The sequence below is a fragment of the Ascaphus truei genome, chromosome 3, assembly GCF_040206685.1.
Source record: "Ascaphus truei isolate aAscTru1 chromosome 3, aAscTru1.hap1, whole genome shotgun sequence".
Taxonomy (NCBI): domain Eukaryota; kingdom Metazoa; phylum Chordata; class Amphibia; order Anura; family Ascaphidae; genus Ascaphus; species Ascaphus truei.
The window spans coordinates 363,705,478-363,724,893 of record NC_134485.1 but is presented as its reverse complement, the minus strand read 5'-3'; the positions used below and the strand labels follow the sequence as shown (position 1 = coordinate 363,724,893).

Genomic DNA, 19,416 nt, shown 5'->3' with positions numbered 1-19,416 from the left:
ATTGTTTTTGTTTTCATCTACAAAAAGCATTCCTGGAAGCAGAACTGCAGATTTCAGCATTATGTATTAAACACTAGTTTTGAATAAAAATCCCCTGCAGCGCACTCTGCAGGATGGACTGAAAATTCAAGCAGTGCAGTGATTTACCTAACCGTTCTGTGCACTTGGTGTGCTTAGATAATGTCTGTATGCAGTAACTACTTGCTAAAAGGAATAGAGGTTTGAATGGGCCATGATGCATAACCTCATTTACTACTTGTGAAGCAATATCTTTTGAAATTATTAATGCTGGTTTAAAGCTATTAAGAAAATAATTCCAAACAATCGGCAATAGCAGATTAAATCTACAGGAAACGAGATTCAGCAGGTAAAGTTGACGCAAATGAGAACCATCACTCCTTCTGAAAACTCTTCTTTCCATATACAGTAAAGACTAGCACTAAATAGGTTTGTAAAATCAGCATCGGATGGGCAACTAATGTTTTAGGATAGGATAGATACCTTTAATATGATCTTTATACAGACGTCCAGAACACCAAAGATGAGTCATAATACTAGATTTTCTGTGGAACACATAAATATCATTTAAAATTACAGTACTACTGTAGATTAGTTGAAATGTAGCCTGCTTCTATTCACGTAGTCAAATAGAGCTCTCATTTTAAGGCACAATGATTAATTTGCTTTCTATGACAAATAGTTGCTTAGATAAAGACTTTGATAAAGACAATTTGTTTATTCCTATCCAAAAGGGGAAAAAATGGATATGTACAACATTCTCTTATTAAAGCTAACAAGCAATTGATTCAAAGTGCATAATGTCATAAAAGATTGGACCGACGTTTACTCGGCAGCTTTCAGCTCCAAATATTCTACATTTAGGTTTTGAAGAACATAATCTGGACAATTTGGATCATCATTACTGTTTCAGGAGATAACTTGGGCTGTCTCTTGCCAGATTGACATCCAGTGCAAGAAAAATCAACCAGTTCAGGGATCAGTACGTCGAAACAACTCCACACTGGGTGTTCTTTTCTATAAACCTTTAGTATGGTTAGGAATGAAATATTGTATCAGCAGTAGTTGATGTACTGTATATTTATTGACACAAATTAAGAATTAGAAGAATACCAACAATACACTCCATAAATTGGTTACAAATAGTGCAGGAGAATAAATTGCTCAAATGTATACAAAAAAAACTGTCATAATATACTGTAGCACCTTACCAAAAGTTTACATTTGCTATTACAAACTTGTAATGTTAAATGTAAAATATATTCTGCTAACTAAATGTAGTAATAGTATGAACATTTTCTTTTATTTTCTTTAAAGAGTACAATGTCTCATATGATTGATAATGTAAGATATGATCTTTGCAATTTTAAGGTCACTTATGAAGCTCACAAGGAATACTTAGCAAAAATGTATGAAGAATATCAAAGACAGGAGGAGGAAAACATCAAAAAAGGCAAGAAAGGGAATGTAAGCACTATATCTGGCCTTTCATCTCAGGCAGCAGCTGCTAAAGGTGTATTGGAAATTCGAGAAATAGAAGACCTCTCGCAAAGTCAAAGCCCAGAAAGCGAAACTGATTACCCAGTTAATGCAGACACCAGAGATTTGCTGATAGCAACTAAAATTTCTGACGATGCCATTGCAAGCACAGATAGGCCAACAGGCGGAGTTCGAGTGGAAGTCCATGATCTGTTGGTTGACATAAAAGCAGAAAAGGTTGAAGCCACTGAGGTGAAGCTTGATGACTTGGATTTATCACCCGAGACACTAGTCACTGGAAAAAACGGCGCCCTTGTTGAAGTTGAGTCATTGTTGGACAATGTATATAGCGCTGCTGTTGAGAAGCTTCAAAATAACGTTCATGACAGTGTTGGTATTATAAAAGAAAATGAAGAGAAAGATGGCCCACTGATCACATTAGCTGATGAAAAAGACCAAACTACTCCCAACAATACCTCATTTCTTTTTGATAAGATGACACATCCAGAAGACAAACTCTTGCCTGAACTGTCTAGTGGTAACCATATTACCATTGCAAATGTCCAGGAAGCCCATGTGCACATTGGTGTTAATGATGACCTTGGCTTGCTGGCCCACATGACAGGGAGTGTAGACCTCACTTGTGCGTCAGGTGTAATTGGGGACAAGGATTTCAAGATCCATACAACAGCTGATAGCTTGAGCAGCATCACTGATAGGGAGTTGGTTTCATCTTCAAAAGGACTTGAGTATGCTCAAATGACTGCAACAACTCTGGAAACAGAGTCTTCTGGAAGCAAAGCCATAAATATGGATGCAAATAGCACAGTATCAGATACAGAGAGGTCGGATGATGGCAGAGAACTCGGAAAAGAGATTAAGAAAATCCAGACTACTACTACTACAACACAAGTAAGTTAAACTTTTTACAGGTATATCAGACTTCACATCTTTTAACCTATTCAAGAAGACTGTATAGACCAGGGGAGGCCAACCTTCTTTTTTTTTTTTTCTTCTTCAGACATGTCAATTCTTTTTCGCAGGCCACTGTCCTACTGCCCCCTTACATCCACTCAATCCCCCCACTCACTCAATTCCTCCTCTCACTCAAACCTCTCTCCTCTCTTCCCCCCCACTCCCCTCTCTCGCTCCTCTCTCTCGCCCTGCCGCCTGCCCCCGATCCTCTCTCTCGCCCCCCTCTATCTCTCTCACCCCCCCTCATCTATCTCTCTCACTCCCTCCTCTATCTCACCTTCTGCTCCTTTCTTTCGCCCTTGCTTCTTTCGCTTGCCCCCGCTCCTTTCGCTTGCCCCTGTTCCTTTCTCTCGCCCCTGTTCCTTTCTCTCGCCCCGCTCCTTTGTCTCGCCTCCCCCTTTCTCTTGCCCCCCCCTTTCCTCTCTCGCCACCTCTCTCTTTGCTCTCTCGCGCCCTGTGCAGTCTCGCGCTCTCTTGCCCCCTCTGCTCTTGCCCCCTCTCCTCTCGCCCATCTGCTCTTGTGCGCAATCGCCTCCTTTCCTCTCCCGCGCTCTCTCGCCCCCCTCTCCTTTCGACGACTTTCCTCTCTCTCCGCCCTACTGTATCGCTCTTAATCTCGCCCCACCCCTCTCTCTCGCGTTCAATCTCGCCCCACCCCTCTCTCTCGCGTTCAATCTCGCCCTCCTGCTCTCTCTCGCTCAATCTCGCCCTCCTGCTCTCTCGCGCTCAATCTCACCTCCTCCTCTCTTTCTCTCAATCTCGCCCCCCCTCCTCTATCACCCTTAATCTCATCCCCTCCTCTCTTGCGCTCACTCTCACCCCCTCCTCTCTTTCTCTCAATCTCGCCCCGCCTCCTCTTTCGCCCTTAATCTTGCCCCCCCTCCTCTATCGCCCTTAATCTCACCCCCTCCTCTCTTGCGCTCACTCTCACCCCCTCCTCTCTCGTGCCCAATCTCTCTCCCCCCACCCTAAGAATTTTACCCGGGGGGGGTGGGAGGAGACCTCCATTCTCACGTCGGAGGGGAGCTGCGGCTCCATGTGTGGATGCGGAAGTCGGGCCAGCAGCACAATAGTGACTTATCACGAGGACATTTATTATGTACAGTATCTTCATTACACAATTAATAGCTGTTTAAACAAACACAAGTGTCGTTATCCAAGAATACCATATATGTGAATTTGAGGGGAAAAATTGTAGATCAGAAGTTACTGTAGAAAAAACTTTTTTGTAATACTAGGGTGGATTATGGGTACATTTCATTTTTATTGTGTCCTGTGTTGTCAATGTAATATATGGTACATGTAACATGATTTCGTATTTAATGATCAGTACAAATACTTATTGAGGGTATTTGGGGATTGTATGTTAATATTGTAGCTTCCATAATTGCTTCTGGTGTAGTCTCCTAAAGCGTTATAAGCCATCCCTGAATTGATCAGAGATTTAGTTAAATGTTGGTGGAGGGTAACTGCAGTTTTGGAATGAATTGCAACAGTAGGATTTCTCCTTGCAAAGAAATGGCCTCATGCAAAAGACTTGGACTCTGAAAATATGATTTCTAGGTGCATAGACTGAAAACGAGGTGGCTGACCAACCACATACATGCTCTTTATGCTAAACAAACCTCCTAACTTCATCATAGAAATGACTCTTAATGTGGCAGTCTATATCCAGCCTCACCACTGGCAGCTCGGAAATGAGAAATCATGGGAAATAATTCCGAAAATCACTAAATGAATTAGCACAATCTTACTTGTGAAGGGAAGGGAATGGGTTAGCGATTTAAGACCTTCGGTGAGCAGCAGCTGCTTGATCGTGACAGGCTGTTCAGTGTAGGTGTACTATATATACAGCGGCTGAACACCTGGAATTTAGTAGAAAAGGGCAAACTTTCCACTTTCGAATCTGCTGCAAAACTGGTGTTTTTGCACGTACTGGTAGATGAACTTTCACAAATTCTTTAAAAAAAGAAATACGTTTAGTTAATCTAATCTTTAAAAAGAAACCGCTCCAGCATCCAATTTCTCATTTAGCCACCAGAGTTCAGTGACAAACTTTTTAAAGTGAGAGAGAGACTCCGACTTCTCTGCCTACTTTCACCCACAAAAGCCATATTTCAAGTTTGTTGGGAACTTTATAAGGTTTGTCGAAGGTTTGGTGGCGAAAGGCAAAATTTCATGCGTTAACACAAACTTTTTGAAACAATTGTTTTACGCACGCTTTCGCAGATTTGCGAAGAAATAGGTTTGTGCAAAAAATGTGCAGGCCAAATTTTGACAAGTTGGCCCATCTGTAGCATTCAGGCTTCAAACTACGTTTTGTAGGAACTGCTGAATTTCTTATTAAAACACCCGCATAAACCCATTTTAAAATATGGATACATTGGAAATTTATTTTAGCTTATTATTCTATGTAACAACACATTTAATTAACATTATTTATACATAATATTTCATATTATACAGTACGTGTTCATAAAGCAACTGTGCACTGTTGCATAGTTTAAATGTCCCGTCATGGCCCACGTGAACGGGACTTTTAAACAATGCAGAGAGATACCGACACCCCATACCGGGGCCTGTAACTCGGGAAGCCGAGGGTCCCCGAGGCTGAAATTAATGCTATTCAGCACCGGATACCCTCTACTTCAATACTGTGTCATTCAAATAAAATAAAAGCGCCGCGATCGACTGTTAGAGGCGCGCAGGGAGAGTGACTGGTTCTGTCTACACTCAATGCGCATCTCTTACAGACTGATGCAGCCCGGTAGGATTCACACCGCGGGAGTCCCATTGAGAAGCAGGGACCCGCGCCGTGTTAATCCTCATGAGCCATTCCCCCTGTGCCGTGAAATCTCGACTCTTTGTCCGCGGTTCAGCAGCACATGTCCTGTCGTTGCTGATAGATACAAGAGGCTACATCTGTAAATACATTTAATGATACATCATTTATAGACACAGTAGAACTGGATGTTTAAAATAGAAGACAACAAGATAATGTTTTAGTATTTCACAGCATTTCTATAATGTGTGTGTTGGTGATCACTGAGCAGGGATCTTGAGGGACTTACAGGTTTTTACACAATTTGAGTGATTCATGTTGCTAGGCAACAAATTGAATTTGTTCTAACTGCGGGTGCCCTATTGATTCGAAATCATAAGTGTGAGTCTTTAAATGCATTAGTTACTGAGAATCTGTCAGTCACCTTCTATTCACCTACACACCACAGTCATGCCTGCGCTCCTATTGCATTTTTTGTCGATAAAGTCTGTCTAAAATCTTCAACTACATTTTTGCTGTGAAAACAATTCTGTATTGAGTAAACTCTCAGCAGTGTAAGGTAAATTGTGCTGGAGTCATATTGCTACTGTATTAAAAGCCAATGGCACAGTGCATCATGCTCATAATTTGGAAGTGGATTACATAATGGTGTGCCATCGGAGGTCATTGAGTTGGCGTCATTGAGTTGGCGTCATTCTCCTTCAGCCATATTCCACTTGGCTGCGACCCGCATTTGAGCACTAATACAAATGCGTGTCATTATCTACTTAGTCTTTTTGAAGACGTATATATCAAGACTGAGCTCTCCATTACATCCACTATTGCCAATCAAACTCCAATTTTAATCAGTATTATAGGCTAAAGCAGTAAAATTCCGGGCATTATTGAAATCCCTGCTCTCTGATTGGTTAAAATTCCGGGCATTATTCATTCAGTAATGCCTGAATTTTTTGCAGCATGCAATGTGCATTTCCAGCCAATCAGCTTTTTCCTTTTGTCAGAACAGCTGTGAGACAGGGCAGGGGATTGGTCAGGAGGCAGGAACAGCTCTCAGACAGGGCAGGGGATTGGCCAGATAGCAGCAGCAGGCAGTGACTCCTCCCCCTCCCTCCGTGAACACAGCTTCATTTTGAGTTGAGGAGCGAGAGAGATTGTGTAGCTGCAAAGTAAGTGGCTGTCTGCAGTTTGTTTGCAGCTGTAGCTCTCTCTCTCGCTGCAGAGTTTGTGTGTGAAGCTGCAGTGTGTTTGTGTGTAGAGCTGCAGTGTGTGTGTGTTTGTACACAGAGGGGGTGGCAGTGTGTGGATATAAATAGCTGCAGTGTGTGTGTGTGTGTGTGTAGCTGCAGTGTGTTTGTGTGTAGAGCTGCAGTGTGTGTGTGTTTGTACACAGAGGGGGTGGCAGTGTGTGGATATAAATAGCTGCAGTGTGTGTGTGTGTGTGTGTATGTGTAGCTGCAGTGTGTTTGTGTGTAGAGCTGCAGTGTGTGTGTGTTTGTTCACAGAGGGGGTGGCAGTGTGTGGATATAAATAGCTGCAGTGTAAATGTATATAGAGGTGCTTTAATGTATTTACCATTTTATTTTAATTAAAAAAATCTATATAACTATACAAAAGTGTCTATTATTTATGAAAAAAAACTACGTTTAGCCTATAATATTAATAATCCCCTAAGAACAGGGCATTACTGGCCAATAATGCCCTGGCTGGATTAAAGTCCCTCGGTTTTGCCTTGGGCCTTCAACTCTTCCAGCCAGGGCATTATTGGCCAGTAATGTCCTGTTCTTCAGGGATTATTACTTAATTAGTATTTATTTTTTCCATATATATTAAGACTGTTGAGCCATGATGCACTGGGATAAGTGTCTGAAAGAAACAACTGGATTAAAACCTCATGGTGACGTGCAATACTGTATTTCTAGAACCGTTAAAATGGTAGTGTCAATTATTGAAAAACGGAAGCTTTCTGTTAGGGAGACTAGTGTAAAGACAGCCAGACACGTTGGCAATAGGCAGCAAAGCAGTACTTTCAATTACAAATGTTTAACTGTTAGAAATGACAGCTCTACTCAGTCATTTTAGCGTAATCGTTTTGTGTGTGCTACACATTAAATGTGAAACCAAAAAGTCAGGTTCTGTACTTTTTTAGCTACACTCACTGGCAGATTACAGTTGAAATAAAACAATATTGATATAATACTCCCATGATTCAATGGAAAATGAACTGTAAGTGAATTAATACTGTATACAACTGCCAACATGCAGTATCTTTAATGCCCCTTCTACTGCCCCCATATTCTTCCCAACAACCTATTAGAGCTGGGTCCCGATATGGCAGCCAGTTCTGTCACCATCCCCCAGTGGGGCCAGCACGACCCTTTCTGACTGCAGAAACGAAAGAAAAGGATCACTGATTGCAGCTTAAAGAGAGGGGTGTTTTCTGCTTACTGAGTCGTGTGGATAAGGAAAGTGTGTTGCCCTCGAGCTTACTGACGCCTGCAATTCACAGCGTGTGCATTTTCTGAACATCTAATTTAACCTCTGGTTGTCTCATTTACAGTACATGAGCTGCTGTAGTCGCACTTTCAGCTTTCTGGGTCATTTGTCAGCATTGTGGGTTACATTTGACTCGGCTCTGTTAAATGAGGGCAAATAGCTATTATTTTCCTGGCGTTAACGTCTTACTAAGGTAATTAGATGCAAAAATAACGTCATTTAAGTCCTGCCGTTACTCCCATCCAGACATCGAAATTGGCATTTTGCTGGCCAGGAGAGTGTATACTTAGAATAGATTATAAAAGTTCATGAAATTAAACTTTTATCAAAATGTTAATACAGTGTAATCAACACGGGCAATCCAGGACTAGCCGGCCACTAAGCACTACACGGGGTTAATATGGTCCTAACACTAATTACCTAATCACTTTGCATTCTAAAGAGAATTGTAAGCTAAAGATCACCCCTATGGCAAACAAGCGGCAACTCCAGTCCTCAGGGGCCACCAACAGGTCAGGTTTTCAGGATATCCCAGCTTCAGCACAGGTGGCTCAATCAGTGGCTCAGTCTTTGTCTGCCCTGCCTGTGCTGAAGTAGGGATATTCTGAAACCCTGACCTGTTGATGGCCCTTGAGGACTGAAGTTTCCCACTCCTGAGCTAACCGCTACCTCCCTCTCCATTGGGGCCCTAACCAGCGTCCTCTGGGACACCTTCCCTCATTATTCTCCCTCCTCATTCTCCCTCCTTTCCAACAGAAGCCCCTTTCAAGGTCCGGATGAGAGAAATGCCAGAGTTAGGTGCAACTTAAATAACATAAGGTTATTTCCTGGAGTTAGGCTGTGCTTATAGTGACGACGACTGCGACGCGATGTTGCGTCAAAACAAATGCATTGCCGCCATCGCATGCACTTATAGTAAGTGATACGCGATAGCGTGACGGAGCGACAGCTTGGTCGTGATCGCTGGAAGTCATCTCAATTTGATTTTTCCAGCGACCCTAGCCTGACGTCGCCCGCACTATAAGCGCAGCGTAAGCCTTGACGAAGCTTATTAAGTATGGGATGAATATAATTTAGGCTCATTAGAATCCCATTAAAAATACTACCTTTTTTATGCTTAACGGGATATTATTTGCTGTACTGAAGAATACTGTGTTTACAACTGTTAAATAAGGTTAACATGGCGTTAAATAGGCCAACGGTGCTTCGGGAACCTTAGGGAGTTTTAAGCAATGAATTGCGCAGACATTGAGACTCTTGGCATCATTAAAAAAATAAATAATAATCTTTGCAGGTTGATAAAGTATGCTAACTGAGGGAAGTTATCGTGCTGTTTTAGTGAAACTAATTTGACTCATACTCTTTAAATTGGCGGACCTCAATGGTGCTTGCGTTGGCCTTAACATTTAAGAGATCTTAATTAGGCCCATTGCAGTTTCCTAATGCCGGGGAATTCTCAACTCCAGTCCTCAAGCCCCCCCAACAGGTCAGGTTTTCAGGATATCCCAGCTTCAGCACAAGTGGCTCAATCAGAGATTGAGCCACCTGTGCTGAAACAGGGACTGATTGAGCCACCTGTGCTGAGGCAGGGATATCCTGAAATCCTGACCTGTTGGGGGGGCTTGAGGACTGCAGTTGAGCAAGCCTGTCCAAAGGGATACAACTGCTTTAATGAATATTCATAGCACCCTTTCATGCCTGTTTCTGCTTCCAGTAGTTATTCCTACATTATCATTTTATGGATATTTGATTGTGAATCAATATTGTTCTTTTATTCATGTGCCATAACATCACCTTTCAAAGTAGTCACCTATAGCAAAATATCCTCCCTTAGTTATATAAATAGTTGTATCAATCCCCACATATATTTAAGGTTACAGTTTTAAGGAAAAATATTAGTGAGCTTAACGATCCACTAGTCTAGCCTGCCTCTGACTGCTTGCTAAATGCTCCATCACAGATTGCAGGAAACCAGTTATGTCATGGAATATTCTGCATTGTTTTTTCCTGTTACACAGAAGCATTTAGGAAAAAGTAAAAACGTTTAAAAAAAAATAACTTTTCTTCTTATAAGAAGTTTAATACAGTTATCATTAATGCATCATTTGTTGCTTAGCACATGATGGGGTTATGTGTGAAACCCGTCTCACGTGAATAGTATTGTCCTTCATTTTCCAACTTTTAAAAAAAATAACACAGGAATTCGTGCCAGTTTTATGTTCATGGTTGAATTATGCAAGCTTTCAAATGTCTTGTTATAATGTAAACTGAGTTGTACTGTATGAACCTAAAAACTTGCTATACACAATTATTTTACATATAAAGTCTGTCATGCAGATTATATACTGTACAGGCATACCCCGCATTTACGTACGCAATGAGTCCAGAGCATGTATGTAAAGCGAAAATGTTCTTAAAGTGAAGCACGACCTTTTTCCCACTGTAGCCCTCTTTCCTGCTGATCTAGAGCGACTACTAGTGCTATATGTACCTGCTGGCTCAGCAAGATCTGGGCCTCCGCTAACTGGGAGCCTGGGGTAACCATATGTACTTGGCAGCGCCTCCACTTACCCAGGATCCCCAATAAGTAAGATTCCCCTAGGTAAGAATAATGATAACAAGCCTCAACGTTGTAACCTTTTACTAATAAGTGACCGCAAAACCTTAGCATCCGCTGATTAAGAATAACACACATATAACCACAGTACATGAATAGCTGATATTCTGTAATTATACACCAGTGGCCTGGCCACTCTCCTCAGTGAGTAATGTCCTTCCCACCACCGTGTACACCCCACACTGTGTCCAATGTATAACTCAGTCCCTTGGTCACTCAACCCAGTGTCCACAAAAACCCTCCCCAAGGCGGGATCAGCGCCTGATGGTACCGGTGTTGGTGCACTTATTAAATACCTTCCGGCTACTCCTGCAGCCGACAACAGACTTCAGAAAGGATCCGCCGATCCAGCGTAGTCTCTCATGAGTTGGTGATGTCCAGCAGCTTGAGCCCAAACTACTGTTCACACACCGCTGCTCCGGAACACTGTATCCCTATCTGCTACTACAGTAAAGGAATAGGGTGTCTCTGTCTCTAGGGCTTCCCTGCAGCACCACAAGCTAGTGGTGACTCAGGGTCTGCACGGGGCCTGAGGGGAAATCTGGCCTACGCAGGTGGGTCACTGACCCCCTGCACACACACACAACCTCTCCCCTTGCTCCTCCGGTGCCCTATGACTAGCGTGGTCTCTCCCCCACGCTTCCCTTTCCTGCCTGCCAGCAATCCTGCACTCCTATTCGTTCCCTGGTGTCAGGTGACTGCTGAGGCTCCTGGGTATTGTAGTTTAACCTCAGAGCCTCCTAGTGATTGGCCAGCGCGAACTCTCTCCGTGCTTCCTGGTTGCGCCTGACTACTGCGCAATACCCAACAACATGGCGGCGCCCTGTGCTACCGGGCCGCCGCGGAACCTCCGAACGCTCCCTCATACACACACCCCCAGGGTGCGCCCTGCAGCGGAGGAAAACCAGGACACCCCTACACCACTTATCGATGCATATACTGTACTGCAATCGTCATATACGTGCAGAACTGATGTAAATAACGCATTTGTAACAGGCTCTATAGTCTCCCCGCTTGCGCACAGCTTCGGTACAGGTAGGGAGCGGGTATTGCTGTTCAGGACATGCTGACAGGCGCATGCGTGAGCTGCCGTTTGCCTATTGGGCGATACGTCCTTACTCACGAGTGTACTTAAAGTGAGTGTCCTTAAACCGGGGTATGTCTGTATTCAGTACAAGCTTTTTTCAAGATCCCTTTAGAAATATAAGATGGTTGCTAGGATGCTTGCAATTAGCGCCATTGCAATTCATTTTAATAAGCGGCTCATGTTCTCTGTGTATGCACATATAACACATATATCTAGCTTGGTGATTTTCAACCTCGGTTCCGCAAGCACCCCTCAGGGGTTCCGCGGCTGACAGAGGGGGAGAGCTGGGACAACTCTCCCTGCTGTCCCAGGACCGGCGGCGCGGGGGCACCTGAAGCAGCAGTGACCCGGCGGCTCCTGAGCTAAGCAGCAGCAGCCAGCAGCTCACTGCTATTCTTCTCTGTGTCTGCTCTGGTCAGCATGCGCTCTCGCTGGGAGGGAGAGGGGAGGAGGGGAACACATTCCAAGTGTTTCACTCCTGAACGGGTCCGGACAGGAGGTGTGTGTGTGTGCGTATGCGTATGTGTGTGCGTGTGTGTCTGCGCGTGTGCGTATGTGTGCGGGTGTAAGTTTGAGAGTGTCTAAGTGGGAGAGTGTAGTGTGTGTGTGTGTGTGTAAGAGGGAAGAGTATGTGCACGCGTGGAAGGGGGAGAGTAAGGGGGAGAAGCAGCGTGAGGGGAGAGAGACGGGGCGACGGGATGAGGGAGGAGAGAGACGGGGGCGACAGGATGAGGGGGGAGAGAGACGGGGGCGACAGGATGAGGGGGGAGAGAGACGGGGGCGACGGGATGAGGGAGGAGAGAGACGGGGGCGACGGGATGAGGGGGGAGAGAGACGGGGGCGTCGGGATGAGGGGGGAGAGAGATGGGGAAGGGGGAGAGAGACGGGGGCGACGGGAGGGGGGAGAGACGGAGGCAATGGGAGGGAGGCAGAGGGATGGGGCAACGAGAGACGGGGGGCGAGAGTTGTGTTTCCCCAGAATTTCAACATCGAATTCTGGGGTTCCCTAACCACAAAAAAAAAGGTTGAAAACCACTGATCTATCTGTTTTTTCTGTATCATAATGAGTACATTTAGAGTTTCAGTTGAGTCTGTGTAGTCTTTACATTCATTATTTTCTCTGTTGAATGTGTGAAAACATTGTGAAACAATCGTATTTTAAGCTTTGGGGCCCTAGTGGTGCCTTCTGAAATGGAAGTTCTGGGGGCTCCACTTCTATTTTGATTGGGCTGACCGATCTGTGAGAGCAGTTTGCCCGATCGCCCCAAGAAAACAAACAAGAGCCAATGACGTACCAGGTACGGCATCAGGGCACTGTAAAGGTTCCTCACCGGCCACATTAAAGTCTTTACCTTCTTGTGTGGCATTCCAGTGAGGATTCCTGAACATCTTCTCTGTGTGGCAATGCCTAAAAGTAGGGGGATCGATGTGTTTAATGGAAAGTTCTCCGTTACGACACCTAGTCTGCAGTTCAGGGATTCCCAACTCCAGTCCTCTAGTATCCCCAAAGGGTCAGGTTTTAAGGAAATCCCTGCTTCATCTCGGGTGGCTCAATCATAATGACTGAACAACTGATTGACCCACCTGTGCTGAAGCAGGGATATCCTTAAAACCTGACATGTTGGGGGTACTTGAGGACTGGAGTTGGAAATCACTGTGTAGTTGATCACTTTCCTAGATTTTCCATGTAACATATAAAATATATGGAATTGCCATATCCTATGTGACACAATATGTGGCCTTTTCAGTGAACAGGGTATACAGTATGCTCTTGTGATTGATCCAGCAGGATGCAGCATCACTCATTGAGCAGTATCCATAGATAATGCTGTAGGTGGGCATTGATGAACACACACCCCCGTATCACCCTTTCTCTTGCCTTTTTCAGAGGATCTTTTTAACATCTGATGCTTCAGTCAAGGAATATGATCTGTCTCCACAGGGTCCAGTGCGGTCTGGGGTCACCTTGGTAACCTCAGATGCTAGAAATAAAAAAACAAACACGATTCTTAACACAAAAAAAACTAACAAAATAGAAATGCGCAGGGGGCGAGATCAACTTATAAAGGCTTGTGGGAGGCATTGCTGCCTTGATTGCTGTCTTTTTGTAACCAAACTTTCTACAGCACATAATGTGTGTGGTGGCTCAGTGACAATCAGGTGCTTAGCAATGGGTGTGCTGCTGGGCCTAGGAATTTCTTTGAGTGACTTTGTATAATGGATACCGAATATGATTTAAACTCCGTTAAATTATATATATATATATATATTTGCTAACTTGCAATGGACAGGGAGGAAAGGAGTTATAGCAATTACAGTGTGAAGTCCAATACATTACACCAAACAAGGAAATGGGTGCAACATATTTCTTTTTTTTCTGATACTTTGTGTTTGTTGTGTGTTCCTCTGTGGTTGATTTCGCTGACTTTTATGGTTTGCGATGTTAACATCAGCCTGGCTAGTAACTGTATGTGACAATAGCAGCTGCCATTTCAAATTCCCAGTGTAGACATTTAAAAAAAAAATAATAATTTTTGTTTAATGATGCAATTTTCGTTACACAGTGTTTCTGCCCTGATGCTGTTTAATACAATGTTAGGCAGTTGCTAGGGACTATAGCGACAGGTAAAACATTTGAAATGGTACAACTATGTGCTTTAGCTATTTTCTATTACAATAGGTGTTTGCATACTATACGTGTAAAGGTAAAACAAAATCAGCAATACCTTGCAGCTGCTTTCTGAGGCATTAAACACATACTGTATCAACATTAGACAGGCAATTATAGATATAAATGTTTTTTTCTGTGGGAGCAGTAGCTTCCAGGTATTAGTCTTTCTTTGCTGTGGTCATGCAACATGCATTTCATGTTTATATGCCTGCTGGGTATAAGTAATATCCATGGACTCCTAACCACGTGAGCACTCTTGATACAGATGATCAGTCACCAAGGCACACAACTTAGAACAAGTTTGAGTGTAATTAACTAAGTAAGTAATGTGATCGCCTGCAGCGTTCGGGTAATTAAATCGGCACCTACCTGCAGACAGGCATATCCAAATAAAACCACTGGCATGCTTGTTTAAATCTAATGTACAAAACAGTAGCACATCAAAATGAACATACATAATCAAGGTAGGTTTCTGTAAATTGTAACCTTCCCAAATGGTTGTGCCATGCAGATGAGATACAGTTTTACTGTAGGAACGTACGGATCTGAATGATTATGCCAAGCTGGCACATGTAACATGTATGCAAGACTGATCAATTATATAAAGTATAGATTATTTAATGGAACAAGCTGCTTTCGGAAAAACAAATGTGTTGTTTTGCTTTTGGGGAGGGCTGTGATGTGAACCATTCTAAATTCTGATAATACCCTTTGGGGATATCACTTCGCAAGAAGAAATCCACACTGGGAATTTAAAATTGACACTATTCTGAGTGGCGGAGCAACACAATAGCATTTCAAATGAACACAAATAACTTTGCAAAAGTGTAAAAGTGTTTTTTTTTTCTGCATTTGCCACACCTCTCTAACCAAACGACTAATTTAGGCTGTTCATGGCCGACTGAGCAGCCAGCATGAACGAGACCTCCGTGTTGACTTGGGATTTCGAGGCATGCCAATGACAGAGGAACAGCGACGCCAGTTCAGTCCTGGTCCACGTACGACAATGTTTCGTATCCCTGAGTTCAAGTGGTCCCCAATGCACCAGCGGCTTCTGACAGATTTGTTATTTGCTCTGGAAACAGATGTACATGTTTGGAGAAGGTAACGTTTATGGATTTCTAATGTAAATGTTATTGGGTTTTTTTTCCCTTCTACTTCGGTTTTCCAAAGCTTTGATACTCGATCTTTTCAAGGTAGTTTGACAGGTTATATAGGACACTTGGAACACACTAGAACCCTGCTTTAGATACACCAGTGGTCTGCTTAATTTGTCATAGCTATTACTGCCATGGTGTAGCTGGGCATTGCAGTATGTGCTAGCATTTCTGTTCTCAAATTCTCATGTATTCCTGTGAAGATCAAATTGTGTCTGTATGAGCCAGAGTGCCTTGTGCTCAGTGTATGCTATCAACACAGGAACTCACCAGAGCAACACCAGCATTACATTAATGATCCTTCAGCAGAATGTGGACATCCTGACATAAAGCTTGGCTTACAATTCTTGCAGACAGAGATATAGGGACATATTTACTAAGCAGCGCTATTTCATAACACAGCTTCTCTTATTGGAAGACACTTTACAGCCAATACGACCGAACGCTTAAATGGACCAATAGGTGGGATCTGATGCCAGAAGGTGTCTTATGGAAAATATGGCCCAGTGGCAAATATGCAACCAAGAAAACTACTGTACCTTGCTGCATTATGTTGGGAAAGGCCACGCGGTTTTAAAAACGTTATGAACTTGAAGTGTTTCAGTTTACCTGAGAAAATCCATCTGTTGCAAAGCACAAATAGCTATAGTTGGTTATAGAGCTATCATTGCAGACTGCATACAGCACTGCAATCACAGTGTTGCAGATCACATTCGTAAAGCAGCTCCCCGCTCTTTGTAATAATAATGCTGGTTCCTGAGACCCTATCCTGGTTCAGCCTGTCAGAAATGTAGTAGCTTTATTGTATGCCCCACTGAGGAAGACACTACACCTGTGCTACTCTGGCAGCAGCATAGCCTGCTACAACCCTTCTGGTATACAGATGTAGCAGACGTTCGTGTGGGGGACACACAACGTATTAGCGGGCGCAAGCACCAATGGTCTTTGAATTAGGAACTATAAAGGGGCGGAGCTAACACGTTACTGCACACGCCAATTAGTGCAATAACATCTGCTACAATCTTCAATTTGTGATGGATTTGTGAACTTTTCGTTATTCTGTGATTTACAGGAGTGATTTACCTGTAACAGTAACAATTAGCTTATATAAGTTTGTGTGTGCAGCCATCTGGGCCGCCGGCGCCAACAGATATCATGGGACCCAGGACAAATGAAAGAAGCAGGACCTCCCCCTTCCCCCTCACCCCACTGTGCTCTGGGGGTACCTGATGTGAGGGGGAGGAGAAAAGGGGGAGGGAGATATGGGGGGGGGGGAGGACAGAGGGGAGAAAGAGAAGCGGGGTTAGAGGACAGTGGTTGAATGGGGGGCCTGTGGAGGGGTCCTGCAGAGGTGCCTGTCTGGGGAGCTTCCCTTCCACCAGCCTACAGCATGCGGCCTCAGACAGGCATCTCCACAGGCACCCTCCTTGCAGGATCCCTCTACCACATGCCCCAGCAGGACCCCTCTGCGGTTCAGGACACATCATGTTAGTGTTGCCGGCAGGGGGCCCAGGCCCCTTTCCTCACCGGGCCTGGGACAGGAGTCCCAGCTGTCGTCCTTGTCGGTGGCCCTGGCAGCCACACACAATCATGCGAGTGTTTTTCCAAAACCTTTTTTAATGCAGGTTAGTAACTTTAGGTGTTGACATTTTAGTATGTATAAAACTACCTACACATAGAAAGTGTGTTAAGAACCTACACTACTGTATATAGCAGCATTGAAGGAGGCATTGGGGTTTTGTATAAAGAAAGTATTTATCAACAGACTGTAATATGTCTGAAGTTGCTAATATCTTCTCTTTATTCTCTAGCCATTCAACAAAATCTGTCATGGACTTTGTCAATAGCAATGAAAACATTATTTTTGTTCACAACACAATCCACCTGATTTCCCAGATGGTTGACAATATTATTATTGCTTGTGGAGGAATATTACCTTTGTTGTCTGCAGCTACATCACCAACTGTAAGTACAAGATTTCCCTCTAGTGGACACTTGAAAAATTACATTTCACATTTCATTTGAATCACTCCTGCGCCTTATTTTGTAATGTGGGGAATAAATCACAGTATTGGGTGGCTTTTAGTTTAGAGACAGCTCTGAAATTAATATTTGTAATACTTAAAACATTGTCATTTCCATTCACCCACCCATTTATTATTTTTCTAGGCTATTTTTAAACAGACGATTACATAGCTATCTTTAGATACGCCATTTTAACATTTTGTTTGGCATTTATTTCGAGAATGGAACAAAGATGAGATTAATACAATAACTTGTTACCCGCAAGGATAATGGGAAAAGAGCAATACTCGAAAAGTATAATACATCGACAAAACCCCAAATAACAGTGTCTCAAAACTACATTATCAAATAGACACATTCATATAGAAGAATAATGTATCCAAAATATGCCCAAATAATATACATCCAAACACTGTTGTTGTTTGCTAAAAATAAAGTCGCACATTACTCTTATTATTACTCCAACATATACAAAGGATATGTACAGTAAAGACCATAAATAAAGCAATGCAAAAATATCCCTAAAATAAAAAAAAAATCTCACAATATATCGGACACGGTGGCAAAAAGGAGATTCAACATTTTGGGCTAAGATTACCCCTTTCATCACTAATGTAAGGGTAACAAGAGCACCTCTTAGTGTGTGTACATGCGGGTACTCCTGACAGCTGGCACAGACGCGCCTTACATGCATCCTTTGGCCGTCATGACATCGACCTGTATGAGTTAAAGTCCATCATTGCAGCTAAGACGTTATGTACAGTCTGACAACTGCTAAATAACAGAACCAAATGTAGCTCCCTCCAGCTGACTAAGTACCACTGCAATAGAGTGCAGATGAAACAGGGTGATCTGCCATTCTATGTGAAGTTATTTTATAACCCCACATACAGATATAAATAGTAACTAAAACCCACTACATGAGTTCTCGCAGAAGCAACTGAAAAAAGAGCTGAGGTGCCTTCTATAAGAAAGCTGCAATAGGTGCATCTCCAATCCAACAAAATCATGCATATGCTGTAATCAGCCACATTAAGTCATAAAGCAAGAGGAAATCTATAGAGAGGGGCCCATCTGTATATGCAAAGGTATACAGTACAGAGTACAAGGGGTTCTTGTGGCCTTAGACTCTTGATTTAGACCAAAATGTCAAATCTCACTTTTGTGAAGTATTTTATATGTTTTGATATGGGGTTTATTTTGTATTGCTTTATTTCTATTGTTTTCTGCATGTATGCTTTCTGTACGTTGGAATAATATACAATATATTCTTCAGCAAACTGCAACTGTTTGGATGGATATTATTTCTGGATATTTTGTAAACTTTTCCTCTCTATATCCAATATTTACATTTTTTCAAGAGAATTGCAATATATTCCATTCTTTCATACCTGATTACTCCTATGTTTTATCTGTTTTTTTTTTAAAATTTTGTTTTTTTTAATTAATTATTATTACTGTCTGAAGAAGTTTGGGAGATTTTTTTTCATTTGCTTTATTTCCATAAATAGATTTTGCAATTTATTTTACAGTCATTTTTAAAAAAAAGCTGAATGAGGTTAATGTACATTATTTAGCAGATCTTGTTTAGATTAATGCAGGATAATTGTTTTAATCTTGCATTGTATTTTCTTTTGATTTTAATGCTTTTCTTTTTCTTGTATTGTTGTGATCTGTTGTCTGTTTGTCTATTTCATGTCCAGGGTTCTAAGGTTAGTATTACTGATGTAAGTTTCCGTTTTATTTCTTTTAATTTTCTCCCCATTAATTTTCTGTCAGTGTTACATTTTCTGATCTAACGTTCTTATCTTAGGACAACAAAGCATGCACATGCAAAATATAGTTATTTACAAGCGACCTTCAGTAAAAATACTTTACAATTGTTTGCAGAGTCCGGGAACCTGTAAAATATGCAATTGGTATACTTACATTTCATTGTTGGCATTTGTCTTTTTCTTAAAGACACCACCCCAGTACAGTATTTGGGCTTTGGAAAATGGTGAACTAAGGGAAGTTGCAGTGCATGATCACACCATTCATTTAATGGGACACTCCTGTTCGAGAGATACTTCTATTTGTTCAGTTTTAATGCACATGCACTTGACTGGATGC

At 42.6% G+C, this 19,416-nt stretch overlaps 1 protein-coding gene across 9 annotated transcripts in view; it reads left to right on the top strand.

Annotated features, from left to right (window-relative positions):
* NBEA (neurobeachin) overlaps window positions 1-19,416 on the top strand; it is a 714,827-nt gene that overhangs the window by 323,765 nt on the left and 371,646 nt on the right. For 6 of the 9 annotated variants that reach the window (XM_075592110.1, XM_075592112.1, XM_075592115.1 and 3 more), the window contains exons 22-25: window positions 1,390-2,409; window positions 15,009-15,226; window positions 17,091-17,244; window positions 19,008-19,031. In XM_075592110.1, the coding sequence (XP_075448225.1) occupies window positions 1,390-2,409; window positions 15,009-15,226; window positions 17,091-17,244; window positions 19,008-19,031 (1,416 nt within the window). The remainder of the gene's footprint in view (window positions 1-1,389; window positions 2,410-15,008; window positions 15,227-17,090; window positions 17,245-19,007; window positions 19,032-19,416) is intronic. The other 3 variants (XM_075592121.1, XM_075592113.1, XM_075592120.1) reach the window with 1 other exon arrangement.